General features: G+C 47.7%; 1 protein-coding gene across 1 annotated transcript in view; it reads right to left on the reverse strand.

The window, feature by feature from the left end:
• Positions 1–9: 9 nt before the first annotated feature.
• Positions 10–18,059, reverse strand: part of GBF1 (golgi brefeldin A resistant guanine nucleotide exchange factor 1) — a 123,751-nt gene continuing 105,701 nt past the window's right edge. The window contains exons 12-40 of the mRNA XM_010859446.1: positions 17,648–17,859; positions 16,915–17,013; positions 16,138–16,332; positions 15,738–15,927; positions 15,006–15,146; positions 14,597–14,685; positions 13,442–13,644; positions 12,878–13,001; positions 12,463–12,588; positions 12,111–12,193; positions 11,225–11,461; positions 10,849–10,942; positions 10,303–10,479; positions 9,914–9,978; positions 9,705–9,828; positions 9,441–9,512; positions 9,201–9,295; positions 8,814–8,967; positions 5,218–5,443; positions 4,551–4,711; positions 4,174–4,420; positions 3,846–4,051; positions 2,836–2,986; positions 2,617–2,747; positions 2,320–2,421; positions 1,945–2,058; positions 1,616–1,796; positions 1,336–1,464; positions 10–860 (exon numbers count right to left, since the gene is read on the reverse strand). Of these exons, the coding sequence (XP_010857748.1) occupies positions 580–860; positions 1,336–1,464; positions 1,616–1,796; positions 1,945–2,058; positions 2,320–2,421; positions 2,617–2,747; positions 2,836–2,986; positions 3,846–4,051; positions 4,174–4,420; positions 4,551–4,711; positions 5,218–5,443; positions 8,814–8,967; positions 9,201–9,295; positions 9,441–9,512; positions 9,705–9,828; positions 9,914–9,978; positions 10,303–10,479; positions 10,849–10,942; positions 11,225–11,461; positions 12,111–12,193; positions 12,463–12,588; positions 12,878–13,001; positions 13,442–13,644; positions 14,597–14,685; positions 15,006–15,146; positions 15,738–15,927; positions 16,138–16,332; positions 16,915–17,013; positions 17,648–17,859 (4,409 nt within the window). The 3' untranslated portion in view covers positions 10–579. The remainder of the gene's footprint in view (positions 861–1,335; positions 1,465–1,615; positions 1,797–1,944; positions 2,059–2,319; positions 2,422–2,616; positions 2,748–2,835; positions 2,987–3,845; positions 4,052–4,173; positions 4,421–4,550; positions 4,712–5,217; positions 5,444–8,813; positions 8,968–9,200; positions 9,296–9,440; positions 9,513–9,704; positions 9,829–9,913; positions 9,979–10,302; positions 10,480–10,848; positions 10,943–11,224; positions 11,462–12,110; positions 12,194–12,462; positions 12,589–12,877; positions 13,002–13,441; positions 13,645–14,596; positions 14,686–15,005; positions 15,147–15,737; positions 15,928–16,137; positions 16,333–16,914; positions 17,014–17,647; positions 17,860–18,059) is intronic.

Raw genomic sequence — 18,059 nt, forward strand, 5'->3', positions numbered from 1 at the left:
AAAAGGCCATGATGTTGGTACTAAGACATTTATTACATCATAAAAAGTCCATTGTTTTCCTGTTTTTCCATATGTACATGCTCCTGTGGGCATTCCTTTTCTCCAGTCCCACCTGCCCACACTCTATGGCGCAAATCAACTCTCCAAACTGACCAATTAATAAAAGGAAAAACTAGAGGTGGTGGTCCAGGGCTAGTGAGAGTGGGGCTGGGAGAGGGAAACAAAGTGCAGAGTGGTTGACTTGGCTCTCGATGCCTGACATGGGCAGGAGGGGCCCAAGGGTGGGCACTGCAGGGCTGGCACAGTGATGCCTCCCTCCCCGGAGCTGCCAGCCTGCAGGTGATACCTGAGTGTGCTCTCAGGTTGGACTCCCAGGAATGGAGAGCAGAGGAGGAAGGTCCCACAGACTAACTGTGGGTCCTAGGAGGGGCCATAAAAGTTCCATTTCCCATCCCCATCCAAAAAGCAGTGACAGCCGCTTGGGCTGGGACTGAAGAGTCTGTGGCCCCTGGGACAGCTGAGAGCGGGGCCAGGACAGCCTGCTACGAAGTACTGGTCCTGATAGCTGAGGGGCCTGCCTTAGTTGACCTCAGAGGTGGGCATGGGGTCTGTGGGACGAGGTGTGGCCAAGAGGGGCACAGGTGAGGTGGCCTCAATGAGAGCGGGGTTGAGGATGATGGGCAGAGTCATGGGGGGCACGCCCACCTGCAGCGGGGAGGCCAAGGGCTGCAGGATCAGTGGGGACTGAGCCAGCGGAGGAGGCCCATCTGGGGTAGGGCTCAGCCTGCTGGGGCTGGACGCCACTGGTGATCCAGAAGAACTGCTGTTAGCAGGTCGGGGGCCCTCGGGCTTCTCAAAGTCTAGAGGAAAGCAAGGTGGCTGCAGTCAAACTCCCTTACAGTCTGCAGCTGGTTTACCACACTCTGCTCCTCCCCATTCCTGTGAGCAAAATGACCTCTCCCAGTCTACATAGTTGAGATTCTCTGCTTGAAACGTATTCCAGTGTCCAGTTACCTCATACCTACCCACTCCCCCCACTGTTGTACCTCCAGTCAGATTAATTTTGGTCTGCTTTTTACTAGCATCCCTGAAGGGCACCTCTGCCTCTTCATCCCAAGTTCCCAATCCAGCCTTCTTTTCTGAAGCCTGGAAATCCCAGGCAGCGAGCTCATCAGACCTGGCCCTGCAATCTCCCACAGGAAGAGCAGGTGAGCAGGATCCTATGGCTCCTTCCTTCTTCCCCTGGCTCACTGCCGGTGCTCAGCAGCAGTCATAAAGTACTCTGGGCCTCCTCTTAGGCCTTGACATCCAGCAAGCTCACTCAGAGGGACTCACCACGGGTCCCCAGCTCAGAGGGCATTTCTGGGGGAGGTGGATGGCCAGGGCTCCTAGTGTCACCAGCAGCAGGAGTCAGGTGTGCTGAGGCCAGCGGTTTGGGGGCATGAGGCTCCATGGGCACAGGGTCTGGGGATGGCAGAGAATCCAGATGGCAGCTCTCAGTGCTTTCTCTCCAGTAGAGTCTTGGCTGCCTACTAGACTTCCCACCTACCCAGGGCACAGAGAACTAATTATTAGCTCCAGACTCTCTCTGATGAAGTTGGTCGGAGCCCCCTACCCTGGATGACAGTCTGCTTGAAGAGCTCATCTCGCAGGTGGGGCAGGAAACAGTCAATGCGTTCCCAGGTGATCTCCCAGAGGGCTGAGGGGCTGCCTCCTCGGGCATCTGCACTGTGGAAAATCTCTGCTGTGTCCATCACCAGGAGCATGTTCTTCAGAGACTCTGGAATGGCCTCTGACTGCAGATGGCAGTGGGACCATGAGAATGGGAAAAGGGATATGGGGGAATATGGTAAGAAGGAGATAGCCACCAAGGGGGAAACAGCAGGTCTTCCCAGAAGGTAGGAGAGGACGCAGGCAGCAGTGTTGGGCTGAGACAGAACGTACCAGTAAGTCACTGGAGCCTGCGTGCATGTACTTGTCCATGAAGTCCAGGATTGTCAGCCAGAGGGCCGCAAAGGTGGAGAGCGACAGCAGTGGAGACAGGTGCTGCAGGAAGACCTATGGCCCCCAGCCCCTTTCAGCCGAGAGGAAGGTAGGAGCCTTCTGCACCCCTCTCCATGGGTAGGAGGCAAGCCTTCTCTATCTTTCATGGGACTCCTGGATCAGAGACTCCTCTGAATTCCAAAATCCTCCTGGTTCCTGCTGAGTCTCTCTCTACAGCTGGGGGTCATAAGCGCCTACACTACATCTCTGGGTCCTCCCAGGCTTCTGAAATGGCAGGTGTGGAGAGAGTGGGTGGGTGCAGGGTGGTGACAGTACCTTAGAGAGCAGGGTGGAAGCCCTCATCCGGGTCTCCTCCATCCCACCCACATCTGCAGGGCTGATGTTCTCCAAGAGCTTGGTCAGTAGAGGAAACAGCACCTGGTGGGTAGAGTCAACATCTCTCCAGAAGGGTCAGGTGGAAGCCTTGCCCACCTGACCCTGGGTTGAGGAGGGTGGGTACAGAGCAGGAGGGAAGGTATAATCAGCTGAGGATTATTAGCAGCTCTTCAGGCTGCCAGGGGATCCCTGTCTTTAGGATTTGCGCTTTACCTTAAGACCAGAGGGAGGGCCTACCTTGTTAAAACAGGACTCCCATTCCAGAGCATCTAACTTCTGCAGATCATGTACCAGCAGTGCTCGCTGCAGATAGGTCAGTGCCTGCATCCTCACCTGCCGCCGGGCATCACAGCACAGGCAGGCAATGCCTGAGAACAAGAACAGGCTCAGATCCTTCAGGCATCCTGATCTCGGTACCTCCTAAGCACCAGCTCCACCTCTGCCCCTGAGGTTTACCCTGCAGTAAAGGGCACCAGCAGTGAGCCCAGAGGGTGCGTGAATCAGCTTCAATCTTCCGGCCGCCTGTCTCCAGGTGGCGCTGCTCCTCTGCCCATGAGCTGTAGATGGAGGCTGCCCTTGTGTGCAGGGTGTGCATCAGATCTAGCAACTGGAATCACAGGAGGGGCAGGACACAAATGGGGTTAGGTCTGCTGGACCCCCTCCCCAACAGCCCGCTCCCACTGTCCCTGACTGAGTCCTCAAGGGAGCCCCTAGTACTGATCGCACCACACTCCTCTCATCACTCTCTCCAACTTTGTGAGCTGGGTGTCCTAGTCCTGACCAGTGTTTTCCAAAGACAGGTATTACTCCCAGTAGCAGGGACTTGAGGTGTGTGCACTAAGAATTTAATAACACAATTACACAGTGAGAAAGGCACTTTCTTTTCACTTCTCTTTCACCCTGATGACAGATAAAGCCTCATGTTCATTAATCTCATTTAAAAAATGGCAAATCTCAGGCTCAGAGGCTTTGACAGGCAGTAGTGTATGGACAGATGTAGTAATTTTTGTTTTCATTATTTTTCTAAAGTTATTCTATTTAAAGCAATTAGTTCTCCATTTATTTAGTGATATAAAGTCTGCTCATAAAATAAACTTTGTACATTCTGAACAGACAACAGAATAACGAGAAAGAAACAAAAACTGGCGGCAGTGGTTCCCTCTGGTAAGGAGAACTTAGCAGCTAGGGACAGGAATGGAATGGGACTTTTATCTGTTTACCCTTTTACCTTTTGAACTTTGTACTATGTGCATTAGAATTATTTATTTAAAAAATAAACTATAATTTTAAAATTAAGCAAATGAAGACTTACAAGTAGTCTTGGATAGGGAAACACTGGGGGTGCTAGCCGAGGACTTGGGCTGGAAAACAGGCCCTTCCTCTTAGCCCTGGCTGTCCCTGGCCCCACCAAGACTCCCGATGTCAGGTACTGGGAGAGGAGAGGAAGTAAAGGGTGCCATACTTACGTCCTGACTGACCTGTAAAGACACCGTATGGTAGCTGGCTGGCACACCTTCATCCTCATCGTCGTCACTATGCCCGCCCCTAGCGGCATGTTGGCTGGAGGTTCGAGGCCGCCGAAGCACTGAGCCTTCCTTGGATTTTTTCTTGAAGCGGTTCCCTTTGTTGTCATATTTGTGACTCTTGCCACGTTTTTCCTGGGACTTGTACCCTAAGCAGGGCCAGACCCAGGACACATTTCACATCTATGGGCATAGATGGCCTGCCTTTCCCCCTCTTTGCCCCATAATTCACATGGCTACTCCCCAACTGCCCCTTCATCAGGTGACCCACCGCCATTTAGACTGGCCTCCACAAAGATGCGGAGAGTCTTGACACAGAGCTCGAAGTTGTCAGGTGTGATGTGGGCAGCATCACGCACGATGAAGGACAGTGACTCCACACACTTGAGCAGGGACTTGGTATCATGTGGCCCGAGGTCCAGCCCCACCGTTAGGCTGTACTGATTGACCAGGGGTGAAGGACCTGGCCGGCTGGGCCCAGGCCCTGGCTTAGAGTTATCGATGTCATCTTTCCCCACCTGTTGAGTACAGAAGAGCTGAGAATCCAGGCTTGACCCTGATCATCCCCTAGATGCCCTTTCAAGGACCAGGAATCTTTTCCACAGGCCAAGGAGGGAAGACTCACCCGCTGCCCATACGCTCACTCACCACTAACCAACCGCTGTTGACCACATCAGCATCCGTGGCCGATCGATGAATCTTGCCAGGTCTGCCATGGTCAGTGTAGACCTCTGAGTCAGAAGTGTACCCCCGGTCCAGGCTCACATCATTTTGATGGTAGGATGGGAGTTCACTATCTGACTGGGCCCCTGAGACAGCAGGGAAAGGGGCAGAGTCAGGGTGGCAATGGGGATGTTGGGATGAGGGATAATTTCAGTTATCAGAAGAAAGGTGCTGAAGCCTGGCCTCTCTTTTCTCTGGGTCTAGATTAGTTTCAGCTCTGTCACCAGAGGGCTGAAGGATGGCCTGCAGAGCTGCTCTCTTGACCAAATGGGGCAGCAGGCTAATTTGGGCTCTGGATGGCATCTAGTAGCAGCTGTTGGGGAGGGAGATGGCAGTGAGGACAGTCTCTGAGGAAACAGCCCTCAGGACAGTAGGAAGCCTGGCTCATAGCCTTTTCCATGCTTGCCTTTATGCTGTTAGTCTGTGAGTACTGGTGAGAGGCCAGTGGGCACAGGAAGCCCTGGAAGCAGATGGCAGAGCCAAGGGTATTTAATCTGATGAACACAACAACCTGTGTTTTGTTTTCCTGTCTCAGCCACTGGGGCCGTGATTGTTTATCTGCCACTGCAGATGTCCCTGGAAAAGGGCTTACCAGCATCAGGTGCGTCGGCCCTGGCTGTGGCCTGCAGGGCAGCTGGAGGCTTTACACCTGAGCCAATGCACTCCAGCAGTGTGAAGAGAGTGGCCCAGTCATCGCCTGAGTGGATATTGGCTGCGTTGGTCTTAAGGAGTTCATGGAGCCCATAGGCTACCTGGTGACTGACTCGGGACAACACGCTGGGCTTCATTAGTAACAAAATGCGCAGGGAGAGCAGTACCTGGGGCAAGAGTAGGGAGCAGGAAGTAGAAAGTGGGCACACAGTATCCTGTCTAGCCTCTTTCCCCAGCAGTCTCCTTAGGCCAATGAGGATGGTTCAGCTAAGACCCAACTTAGGGTACTCTGTGGACAGATGGCCAGGGGCGAGGGATGGGGGCAAGAAAGGGGCAAGTTATAAAAGGGCAACACAAGGAGTCCTGTGGTGGTGGAACTATTCAGCATCTTCGCTAGTGGTGGAAACACAAATCTACACAAGTGATTAAATTGTGTAGAACTTAGTACACATATGAGTACAACCAAAACTGGGGAAATCTGGTAAGATTAGTAAACTATATCAATGTCAGTATCCTGGTTAGGATACTATACTATCGTTTTGCATAGTGCTACCATTGGGGAAAAATGGGGAATGTATACAGACAGCCCCCAACTTATGGTGATCTGATATAGATTTTTTGGGACTTTACAGTGGTACAAAAGCAATACACATTCAGTAGAAACCATACTTAAGAGTTTTAATTTTTTCCAGGGCTACTGATGTGCATGCAGTACAATACTCTCTTGCGATGCTGGGCAGTGTCAGGGTGCCACAGCTCCCAGTCAGACATGCCATCATAAAGGTGAACACTTGATGCACTTACAACCATTTTGTTTGCCATTTTCAGTACAGCATCTAATAAATTACCTGATATCCAATACTTTATTATAAAAGACTGCATATGAATCTACAGTTATCAATATAACTATATTGATATATAGTTATATAGATATATATAACTTTTAACTCAATATTAAAAGTTTAAGTTTTAAAAAACTGAAAAAAAGAAAAGATCAGTAACATTATGCAAAACTATAGTATTCCTTGATGGAATTCTCTAATCTTATTCAGATTTCCCCGGTTTTACTTATATGTATATTAAGTTCTACACAATTTAATTAAATTTAACTTGTGGAGGTTTGTGTTTCCACCAGTAGCCAAGATGCTGAATAGTTTCAATACCACAGGATCCCTCGTGTTGTTCTTTTATAACCACACTTGCCTCTTTCTTGGGCTTCCCTGATAGCTCAGTTGGTAAAGAATCCGCCTGCAAATCCAGGAGACCCCAGTTCAATTCCTGGGTTGGGAAGATCCCCTGGAGAAGGGCTAGGTTACCCACTCCAGTATTATTGGGCTTCCCTTGTGACTCAGCTGGTAAAGAATCCATTTGCAATGCGGGAGACCTGGGTTCGATCCCTGGGTTGGGAAGATCCCCTGGAGAAGGGAAAGGCTACCCACTTTGGTATTCTGGCCTGGAGAATTCCATGAACTCTTTCTTGCCCCGATCCTTACCCCCTGGGCATTTGTCCACAACTTCTAAAACTCTGTCAATCAAAAATGTCATATACATGGAATTATACAGTATATAACCTTTTGGGATTGGCTTTTTTCATTTAGCATAATTCCTTGGAGAACCATCCAAGAAATTGTGTATCAATAGTCTGTTGCTTTTAGTTGCCGAATAGTATCCCATGGTATACATACACTATACTTTTATGCTGAAAACCATCTGGGCTGATTCTAGTTTTGGCTACTACAAATAAAGCTTCTGTGAACATTCATGCACAGGTTTTTATAAAAGTTAGCTTTCATTGCTCTAGGATAAGCACCCAAGAGCACAATTGCTGGACTGGGTTACAACTGCATGTTTAGTTTGATAAGAAATGACTCTATTGTTTTACATTCCCACCAGCAATTTATGAGTGACCCACATCCTTGTCTGCATTTGGTATTATCCCTATTTTTCACTTTAGTCATTCTGAGAGGTGTGCAGTGGTATTTCACTGTGGTTTTGTGTTTCCCTGCTGGCTAATGATTTGAACATCACTTAATCTTTTTCATGTGCTTATCTGCCATCTGTGTATCTTTTTCATATATTTCACTCATTTTCTAATTTTTTTTTTTACTGTTATGTTTTGTGTTCTTTTACATTTTAGATATTAGTCTTTTCTCAGGTATTTGATTTGAAAACAAACACTCCTTGTCTTTATATCCTTTCCACATTGGGCTCTGATAGAGTAGAATTTTTCATATTGATGAGTCTAATTTATCAGTTTTTCCTTTTATGGATTGTATTTTTGGTGTCAAGTCTAAGAACTCTTGGCCCAGCTCCCAAAGATATCCTCATGTATTTCTATCTAAAGGTTTCCGAGTTTTACATTTTACATTTAAATCTATAATTCATTTTGAGTTAACTTTTCTATAAAGTATGAGGCTTAGGTCTAGGTTCACCGCCCACTGTGGATTTCAATTGCTCCAGCAATTAAAAAGGTTATCCTTTCTATACTGAATTATTTTTGCACCTTTGTCAAAAAATTAGTTAGGTTTCTTTGTGTGGGTCTGTTTTTGGCTTGTTACATTGATTCATGTGTCTGTCCCTCCAAAAATACCACAGTGTTGATTACTGTAGCTGTATAGTAAGCCTTAATATCAGATGGAGTGACCCTTCCCACCTTTTTTCTCAAAATGTTTTTTGGCTATTCTAGGGCCTGTGCTTTTCCATGTAAATCTTAGAATAAGCTTGTTTGTCTACAAAAAAACCTTGCTGGGATTTTCATAGGAGTTGCATTAAACAGATCAATTAACAGAGAAATGGTGTCCTCACTACACTGAATCTTTCAATCTATGCATATACTATGTCTCATTTATATGGGTCTTCTTTAATATCTTTCATCAGCATTTTGTAATTTTTAGCATACAGAGTATATACATGTTTTGTTAGGTCTATAGCTAAGTATTTGATTTCATTTGGAACACTTGAAATGGTTTCATTTTCTATATGATCATTGTTAGTATTAAAAAATGTGATTAATTTTTGTGTATTGATCTTATATCCCCTGATCTTGCAGAACTCACTTATTATTTCTATGCTGGTTGTCTTTTTATAAATTGGGCAAAGGTCCTAAGCATGAGAACTAGGAAATCAGGTACAGGGCTGGGACTGCCACAGGGCAGTAGCTGTCCAACCCTACCGAGCACAGACGCTGAGTATCAGGCTTCATGCCTGAGGCCATTCCAGACTCACTTCCAATGCCACCTGTTAAGACTCCCCCAGCCCTGTGCAGATCACTGGGCTCATGCTGCTGCTGCTGCTGCTGCTGCTGCTGCTGCTGCTAAGTCGCTTCAGTCGTGTCCGACCCTAGTGACCCCATGGACTGCAGCCCACCAGGCCCTTCCCGTCCATGGGATTTTCCAGGCAAGAGTACTGGAGTGGGTTGCCATTGGGCTCATGCTATAGGGTATTAAATGAGCTCTCTGTTTCAGGCCATATCCATAACTAATACTGTGGTTCTACCCCTTATATATCTTCCTGCCCTCCCAGCTGCACTCTGCTTACCTGGCCACTGATCTCTTCTCTCCGGAGTAACCGAATGGCTAGGCGCAGCAGCCCCACCACTGCCCGCTCCACAAGGAAGCAGAAGTCCTGGGCCTGGACACATAGGTGGTATAGATGGTCTCGAACAGTCTGCCACACACAGCCAACACGGTCCCTGAGAAACATAAGGGATGAAGACAGTCTCAGATGAAGAGGCCGGTAGGCAATAAGCCTTCTTTTCTGACTGAAGCTAGGCCCTGCAAGGCAGGTCTAATGAGCAAGCTTCTCCTCCACTGCCTGCAGCTTCCTGTGCTTCTTGTCCCTAGAGTCCACCCTGCAAGATGACTCCAGGCTTCCATCCCTTTGGCACAAGTCCAGTATGAGGCCTGCCTAAAGACTGCCTGCTACCTGTTCTCTAGCACAATCCTCAGCAGCATTTCCAGGCAGAAAGCAGCATCCTCTTCATCATAGGTCTCTTCATCTGGTGTCACTGAGACCAGAGCCTGGAAGAGAATAATTGCAGGAAAGAAGGCATGGAGAAGAAGCCAGCCATTGGCCCAGCCCTGACAGTGACTGAGGCATATGTCCCTGTCTCCCCTCCCAGACCCAGCCCAGCCCTTTCATCCCTCTTTCCTCTTCACTCTGTACCTTCATGAGCTCCTGCAGTGACTCCAGCTGGAGGAATTTGCTTTCTGTGATCATCTTTTCTGGGTCACATTGCTAGAGGGGCACAAGGGTTAATGATAAGGACTAGAGGGAAGAGAATGTTCCCAAGAAGCTAGGAAGAGAGGGCAGAAGGAGTCAGCTCTGGTCACAAACGCTAGTGATCCTAGTCTTCAGTTCATACAGCGGTGTCTTATCTTGTAGAGAAGGGTCTAGGCTTGTTCACCAGGGGTGAGCAGGGTCAGTTACCTTGATACAGTCCAAAGCCATTCTCTTGGCCTCTTGGTTTTCAGTGGATGGGCCCCGCACACTAGACTGCTCAGTACCACTTAGTGTCAGCCAGCTCACAAAGCTCAGCACTGTTGACTCTCCTCTGGAGAAAGAGGGTACAAGCTCTAGTGAGCTCTACAGTTCTAATACTCCCTCCCCAAAGTCTCTAGCCTCTGATTTGCCCTCACCGGTTTGATGGTGTCTCTTCCCGCTGTAGACAGATCTTGCCATTGGGATCCACAAAGTCTTCTACCTGGAAAATCAGGTCAAGAATAATTTCTTCTCACATGCCTTTTGCATTTCCTATTCCTCTGAGTAAAGTTTTCTGGCTTTTTTCCTGTTGCCCTCTGCCCTCCACAACAGACAGGGTCCCCTCCAATTGGTGACTGGTAATGACTTCTACCAGTCTTCCTTCACAGCTATCCCCTGGCTGAAGATCTGTGGTCTTACATTTGAGGCGTTCCTGGTAAGCATGCATCAGGCCCAGTGCTATTCTCAACCATTTCTAAAAACAAACAGTACATAATCTTGGACCTCTTGCCTTGTTATTATCGATTAGTCTCCTACCAAGAATTACCTCTACCATAGCCTTGGGTAGCAGTTGGGCTCGGAAGAGTTGCAGCATGGCCTCCATGATATTCTTCCAGCCCTCTCGCAGGATGTCACCATGACGGTGGGCCAAATGGAACACCGTCTTGGCTGCAATGTGGGCTTTAGGGTTGCTTCCAAACACAGTGGGTAGGTTCTCAATAGACTGGAAAAGAAGATGAGAAGAGGCTGAGAGCCTGGCAAATGAATTGAAAGGAGATTCTCTTTGGCCTGTACCTATGGTTCCTAAGGGTCCTTCTGCTATTTCTGCTTCAATCCCCTGTAATGTTGGTGAGAAGGGCTAACCTGGCTAAGGCCTTCTCCACTATTGTGTCTCCTCTCTCATCCCCATTATATGAGGTAATGCTATTCTCATCACAGGGATGTCAGACAGAAATGGCCTAAGCTCTTCTGTAGTCTGGCTGAGTGAGAGAATATGCTGAAGGGAATCAGCTCCACAGATAAGGGTAGATCTATGGCCAAGGGAGAGGTCTTCCTTTGGAATGCCAAGAACACAGTTCCTATCGCTGCTCACCTCACTGCTGAGAGCTGTGAATTTGCATAGAGAGATGATGAGATTGTCAAACACATCACTGAGGCCATAGTGGGCGGAGATCATGGCGCACTTCCTGTAATGTCACATACCAGATACAGTCACTGAGAGGCCAGGCAGCCTTTCCAAGTCCTCAAGGAGGCTTGCTTGGGATTCTTCCCTAATCAGTCTCAGGAAGAAACCTTTTACTCTTGAGTCTGTTTAATACTGAGCTTTCCCAAGCTTCAGTCTCCCTCCAAAAACTCAGGAGGAACCCCATTCTAAGGACAATAAGAGTAGGAGTCAGAGAGGCATGGAGGCAATCATGTTAACTCAGAGAGGTGGAAGAAGATTAAGACCAAAGTCAAATCCTGGCTACCTGAAGCCTGAGATGGCTTTTTGGATGATTGTCTCCTCAAGGCTTTTGTCAAAGACATAAGAGAGAGCAGCAATAGTGGGGCCCCAGGTCATGGTGAAGAGGTCAAGATCATAGCTGCCAGCAGGCACACGTAGGAATATGCCCTCTGGGGTGGCACCACGATGAAGCAGCACATTCCACACATAATTCTCCCGGACCAAGCCTGTCTGCTCCTCAGGCATCACAATTTCCTCATTCCTGTCAGGAGGTAACAAAAAGAGTAGGTGCACTGCTCTGAACTGACTGGTCACAACCTAGGAAAAGGGGCTTTGCCCAGAACTGGCACTTCCACCAATGAGAGGTCATCAAAACTGCAGCTTAGTGGTCTGCTTTCCTGCCCACCAGTGGCACCAGGGAGAAAGAAAGGAAGCATCCCATAATCTCCAAGCCCTGTCTCTAAGTGGCCCTTTAGTTCTATAGTAAGATCTCATATTCTTTCTGAGTATGAGAGAATAAACAATTCTTTTTCTGGTTTATAGTAAAAATCTAAGTGTCCCAAACTTCACCCTCTAGCACTCATTTTGGGTTCTCTACTACCCCCATCCTAACGCATTTTGTGAGCTAGACAGGAAAATCTAGCTGCTGTGGATTCAGAAAACAGGGCAATGATGCCCCCTCCACTCAGCAGAGGCAGTTTGAATCCTGGCTCAGGGTTCTTCAGTTATAGTACTGTTCAGCTTCTTTAAGAAATAAATGAGTTGGAGGAGATGGGGCTGCCCAGCTAAAGTACGAAGCTAAATCCAGGGCATGTGAGTCACTGCAGACTGATATGATGCCAACATTTGGAAAAGGAAGCAGTGTGCTTCTTCTTAGCAGAGATGTTACAGCATTCTCTACACATACTCACTTGATGGCATGGTACATGTCCTCCAGGATGTCTTGTTCAAAGTCCTTGCCTCCATTCACACCTTTTAGATTTTTGCGAAACTCCTAGAGACAGGGCAGTAAGATTCACCCTACCATGTGTCAATGCTGAAGCCCCACTCAAGGAACTCCTGGGTCTATGGTAAATAGGACTTAGGAAACAGTAAGTAAAAGAATCCACTCCCCTACCCCAGTTCCTCTTCTGTACTGCCCAGCCCTCCCTGACTCCCTTGGACAGAACCGTGTCCACTGTGCCCAATGGAAATCCCACATCCTTCCTGCTACCTCCAAAGCTGTGCTGGAACTGCTCTGCCACGGCTGGGATTCAATCTTACCTCTAGGGTCATGGGCGCATTCTGTTTGCGAACATTGTGGTTGTGCTGGTCAGTATTAAGCATGATGACAGCATAGGCCAGGGCAAAGCAGGCATCGCTATTGGCAAATGGGGAGCCATTACAATTCTGAAAAAGCAAAGACCCCGCCTATGTCAATGCTCTTCTCTGGCCAATCAAACCCTCACTGCCAACCTACTGGTCAATGCTGAGACAGAGGGAAGGTACCAGTCAGAAAATGACCCATCTCTTGCCAACTCCTTGATGGAAGTTGGCATCCCCTCTATGGGAAAAAGCTCATTGATGTTCTTCTCAGCCTTCTTAGGAGACAGAAACTGAGTCTTTCAGTTGAAGCCACAGAAACCCTTAGTCAAATTAATTTGGGATGCTGGACTCAGCCCCTGCCACTCAAACTCACCCTCCAATGTTCTGTGAATGCCTCTAGCAACCTCTGGATGACCGGTGCTTCCCCGGGCAAGCGGAAGGCTTCCAGGTAGAGCCGGAGAGCTTCATCTAATCGCAGACCCTGAAAGCTGAAAGTGCTACAGGGAAAGAAAGAAGGATGAAAGACTTAAGATATAATAAGTTGCAAATGTTGGGTTATCTATAGCTATAGTTCCCCTAAGCTTCTCCTATTGGAACAGAAGCTGAAGGCTTTGGCAAAGGGGAGGTATATTCTGGACATCTCTAACACTGAGTCGGTTAGTACTTTTCACATCAGTGTGCTCCTGCCTAGAAATTTCATTCTGGAACCCAGAACCTGCTCTGTGCTCAGGAACCCTGCTCTACCCCTTTGCAATGTTCTCTGTATAGAATGGATTGGCCCCTTCAGCTTTCTTGCTGGAGACTCTTTTAAACTCAACAGATATAAATCTTGGGAAGAGGAAAAGCGTGTGACCTGGGTTACCAGCAGGAACTGACTGGTACTGTTTTGAACTGTCTGTCCCCCAACTACATCCCACGTTTCTTACAGTTTCCTCACCTCACAAAGCTCTCCAGCAGGTCAATGTTTTTGCGGTCACTCACAAACTCTCCAATCATTTTCTTGTCCAGTCGAGGGTTCTCTCGCAGCCACTGGGCTACCTCTGTGTTATCCATTGGGATGGTAAGGAGACCTTTCTCCTGCAAAAACTGGATCCCCTTCTTTGGTTTCTGGTTGAACTGCTCTGTGCCAGTGATCAGCAGCTGCAGGAGAAAGATAGGAGGTGTCAAAAGCTGCTCTGCCCCTAAAGCAGACAAGACCAGGCCTCCATCAGGGTCCACAGCTGGTCACCTAATGGGTTCCTAGGACACAGCTCACTCCAGAACTAAGGCTGAATCATATTGACCCTTAGATTTCCCCAATCCCCATTGGTTATGTAGAACTGGCTGAGGAATTCCTTCTCACTCCTTTTCTGAGTACTAAAAATGCATAGCACTCTCCTCCAACCTGAGAATCAGGGGGAAAAAGTAGAAGAAAGAGACTAGAGAAGGTTTTATTTTCAGTTTTACAGCCATCCCTAGTATTTGTTTACAGACTAGCTGATTCTAGTCTTTCTTTACAGATTCCCCTTCTTTCTTTGGTTTCCTAGCTCTTAAGGCCCTGGAGTTTGAAAGACAAGGCGAACTAACTGTGACGATACCTTTTTGACTGTCTATCCACAGTTCTGCAATCAAGGGCACATGTAAACCAAAGTCATATAGGCTGGCCTTAAGATGAAGAAGGGTTAAATAGGTTTTCTTTGTATTAAGAAAACCACAAAGCACAGTTATTTGAACTTTACTAAAAGCACCAGAATAAATGTCAATACCCTTTTATTGCCAATCATCACCCCAGAGCTCCAGATGACCAATAACCTTCAGTGACCCACAGGATACCAGTTCCCAGGACTCCTGTCACTACAAGTAACACTTGACTCTCAGTGAGGGAAGCATTTGCCCAGGAGCACACAAAAGGTGGTCCTGATTACATGGCTTAGGAGTAATGAAGGGCTTCAAAGGAGACTGGGGGACTGCTGAAGTCCCAACAAGCACAAAAATTAGCCATAGGAAACTGTTCAGTGAGCTGAAACTCTCCCTTGTTCTCTGAGACGGAACCCCACAGAGAACACCCAGTCAGAGCAGGTAGAGGTTGAGCTCTGGGGATATCTATATGTACCTTCTTTTTGTTTTTAATTTCAATCAACTCCCGTGGATCTGGCAGGAGACAGGAAAATCGAGGTGGCTTCCGGGTAAACTTTTTGTCAGCTAGGAATGGGAGGGAAAGAGTGAAACACCAGTAAGACCTCTTTTACCAGGATAATGACTTTTAGAAGGATCCTGATATACCCTCTAGTGAAAACAAGGATGCCTCAGAAAGTTTCTTGTGCTCATCAGTCTTTCACATCCCTAGAAGTTCTATTTGCTAGGGCTCCCAATGTTCTCCTTCCTCTCTCTGGGTCTGAAGCCAAGGTTAGCGGCCAAGTTCATTTGGGTACTGCCCTCAGGGGTTTCTGCAACCGTCCCCTCTGTTCTCCAACAGGTCTTCAAGCTGAGGGGGCTGAGGAAGATGGACATCCAGTACATACCCCCGGAGTCACCAGCTTCCTCCAGATCACTGCATCCTGGTTTCCCATGTTCTGCTGGCAGCCGCCCTCCACCTGGCAGATTCAGGCCTGCGATGTCTGGGGCCATGCCTGTAGCCTTCCCATCACTGGCTGCTCTCTCAGCTGGTTAAGAGAGAAGAAGCTAAGTGAAGACTGTACTGTAGGTACTGTAGGAAGTCAAGCAGTGCTTCAGGACAATCGAGTCTCAGGCAAAAGAGATCTGCAAGTTCCCACATAGGTCACCAACCCTGACAGGATAAACTCAAGCCCAAATAAGTATTCACTATCCCACATTAGTCAAGCATTAGATTCTATAGTTTAATAAATAGATTACTGAGTCACTTTCCTTGATCTTCTGCACCTCAATCTCAAGGAAAAGTTAGAGAAGATTAATTAGATTTGAGGCAGTTACTGGGAGTAGGAAAAGGAAAGTAGGAAAAGGTCCTATATATCATTTAATCTAAATTCTCTTTTCTCCCCATAAAGAAATAACAATTCGGTAAAAAAGACAAAGTACAGAAGAAGAGAAAGGGAGAAGTCCATGAGTCTGTTAATGTGCCAGTCTGGTCTATGATTCACATCACCAAATCTTAGAAACACAGAATTAGGAGTACTTCAGAGGAAGAAATGAAAATGTAGGAGAAAGGATTCAGTGAGTAGAGAAGGGATAAACATAGACTCCTGGGATTCTCAAAGAATAGAAATTCCTCTCACTACTGTTGGCTTCTCGAGTGCCATCTACTGCCTCATAGCCAGGTCTGGCTGCCTCTTTCCTTTCTTGCTGGATAAGGTTGTTGAGGACTTTGGCCTGGCAGTGGGCCTCAGTGCTGTCAATCACTGTCAATAGGGCATCGAGAGACAGCAGATGTGTTGTATAGAGCTGACCAGACACAGGGAAGGCATTCTGGAAAGTAAACAGATCCAGTAGACTTGAGGTTAGAATACGTCTCAAAAAATCCTAAAACTGCCCGTAACTTTTACATTGCTTTGAGAAAATGCCCTTCCTTTTGTTCCCCAACTTTCAAGTGTTTCATTCCCTATATGTACTATCCTCACTACCACCAGAGAGATTTCCTTAATTTTCTTTCTAGAGACCAGTAACAATGCTCAGCACCTTGGACAGCAGCTTGGTGAGATCTTCAAAGAGGTTGGAGCAGTAGTAGTCACAATCATAGTTGATATAGAGCTCGGTGACAAAGCTGGGGATGTGCCAGAGCTGCACAATAGCCTCCAGTGCCATCTCCTTCATCTCATAAGGCATCTTCGGGTTCTCCACAGTGATGATCTCCATGAGCTTTTTGATGTACATCTGACAATAATCCAGTAATTGCCATTTGGATGGGGAAAGGGTTCAAGATAAGAAGAGGCAAATTAGACAGGAAGCAAATGCTAGCCAGGAAGCATGCATTAAGAGACAACGGTATTCCATACCTAAAGACATTCCTCTCTTTGCCCTTCATGATGGAGCGGGCTGGTTCTCTACCTCGTGCCTGATCCAAAACAAGTTGCCTATTGCCCTTTTTGTGCTCTGTGAGCCTGATCTGCTCCTATTCAGGGTTCCTTTTTGCAATTTTCTGGTGAATTCAGCTTGACCTGCCTGCTTGTGTTGCAAAAGAACTATAGGCAAAAGAGTTGTACCCACTCACAGGGAGGTTACTTGCCCGTTCTACGTTTGGGTTCTCCTATTTTAAAGCCAGGCAGATTTCTCTGGGCTCCTTTTAATTTGACCATGAGGGAGGTTAGCCAGTGAACCAAACTATGGAGGCTAAAAGCACTCTCCTCAGATGCCACTAAATCCCACCCCTGCAGCATGACAAAGCTGATCCAAATGAAGGTGTCATACATCTTCCTATTTTTTTTTCCTTCTTTTTTCCAAGTTCAAGAAACTCACCTCTAATTGGAACTTGAGATGCTCCCTCATGCTCTCAAAGAGTAGGAAGCATACCCGAAGGGAAGCAGCATAAAGGTTCAGTCGCTCTACGCTGAGTAGCTGGAGATCACAGTAGGACAGGCCATTAGGTTTCTGAACCTGACTTTGGCTCAACCAAGAGAAGACCAGGAGAGCAAACTGTGGGAAGTTGCCACCAAGGGAACTCTATATCTGTGCTCTGAGGGAACTCTGTATCCAGCCATTCCTATGTTTCCCCTTGGTTGCCAGCATCCCCGGGGAATTAACGGAGGCCTCTTGACTATCATTAGTGGTCAGTCGGAGAAGGCAATGGCATCCTACTCCAATACTCTTGCCTGGAAAATCCCATGGATGGAGGAGCCTGATAGGCTGCAGTCCATGGGGTTGCTAAGAGTCGGACACGACTGAGCGACTTCCCTTCCACTTTTCACTTTCATGCATTGGAGAAGGAAATGGCAACCCACTCCAGCGTTCTTGCCTGGAGAATCCCAGGGACGGGGGAGCCTGGTGGGCTGCCGTCTATGGGGTCGCACAGAGTCGGACACGACTGAAGCGACTTAGCAGCAGCAGCAGCAGCGGTCAGTAGGGGAGGTAGGTTCTTTCCTGGGTCCTATACTCTTCACACGAATCAGCCAAACCTCCCTGTGTCCCTGGCCCTTAAGAGACCCTGAAAAAAAGCCAGGGGCTTGGCGCCCCTCTAGAAATCCAGTCTTACCTGGAATAAGTGGCGGCACATCTCATCCTTGATGAGGCCCAAGAGGGTTTGGCACTGGGCTATGGGGGCAGACTCAAGAGCCACTGTGAGCAGATGCAGTCCCATGTGGATCATAACCTCGGAGTTGTGGCGGTCGTGTGGGTTGGTGAGGGAGATGAGAAAGCGGAAGAGCTCACGGATGCAGGGAAGACCATACGGGACCAAAGCTGTGCCTGGGAAAGGCCAGGAGGGAAGTGGGATTGCTAAGAAACTGGCTCAATCACAGGACTAACCTGCCCTGTATTATACAGAATATTTCAGATAAGTGATTCTCTTCTGGAAAAAAAAATTTTTTTTTTTCTAGGGCAGTAGGGAGACTAGTCTCACTTATTGAAGGGAATCAGAATTGATGATCCCACCTTTCTGTTAGAAG

This window comes from Bison bison, unplaced genomic scaffold (assembly GCF_000754665.1).
Source record: "Bison bison bison isolate TAMUID 2011002044 unplaced genomic scaffold, Bison_UMD1.0 scf7180017864456, whole genome shotgun sequence".
NCBI classification, from domain to species: Eukaryota; Metazoa; Chordata; class Mammalia; order Artiodactyla; family Bovidae; genus Bison; species Bison bison.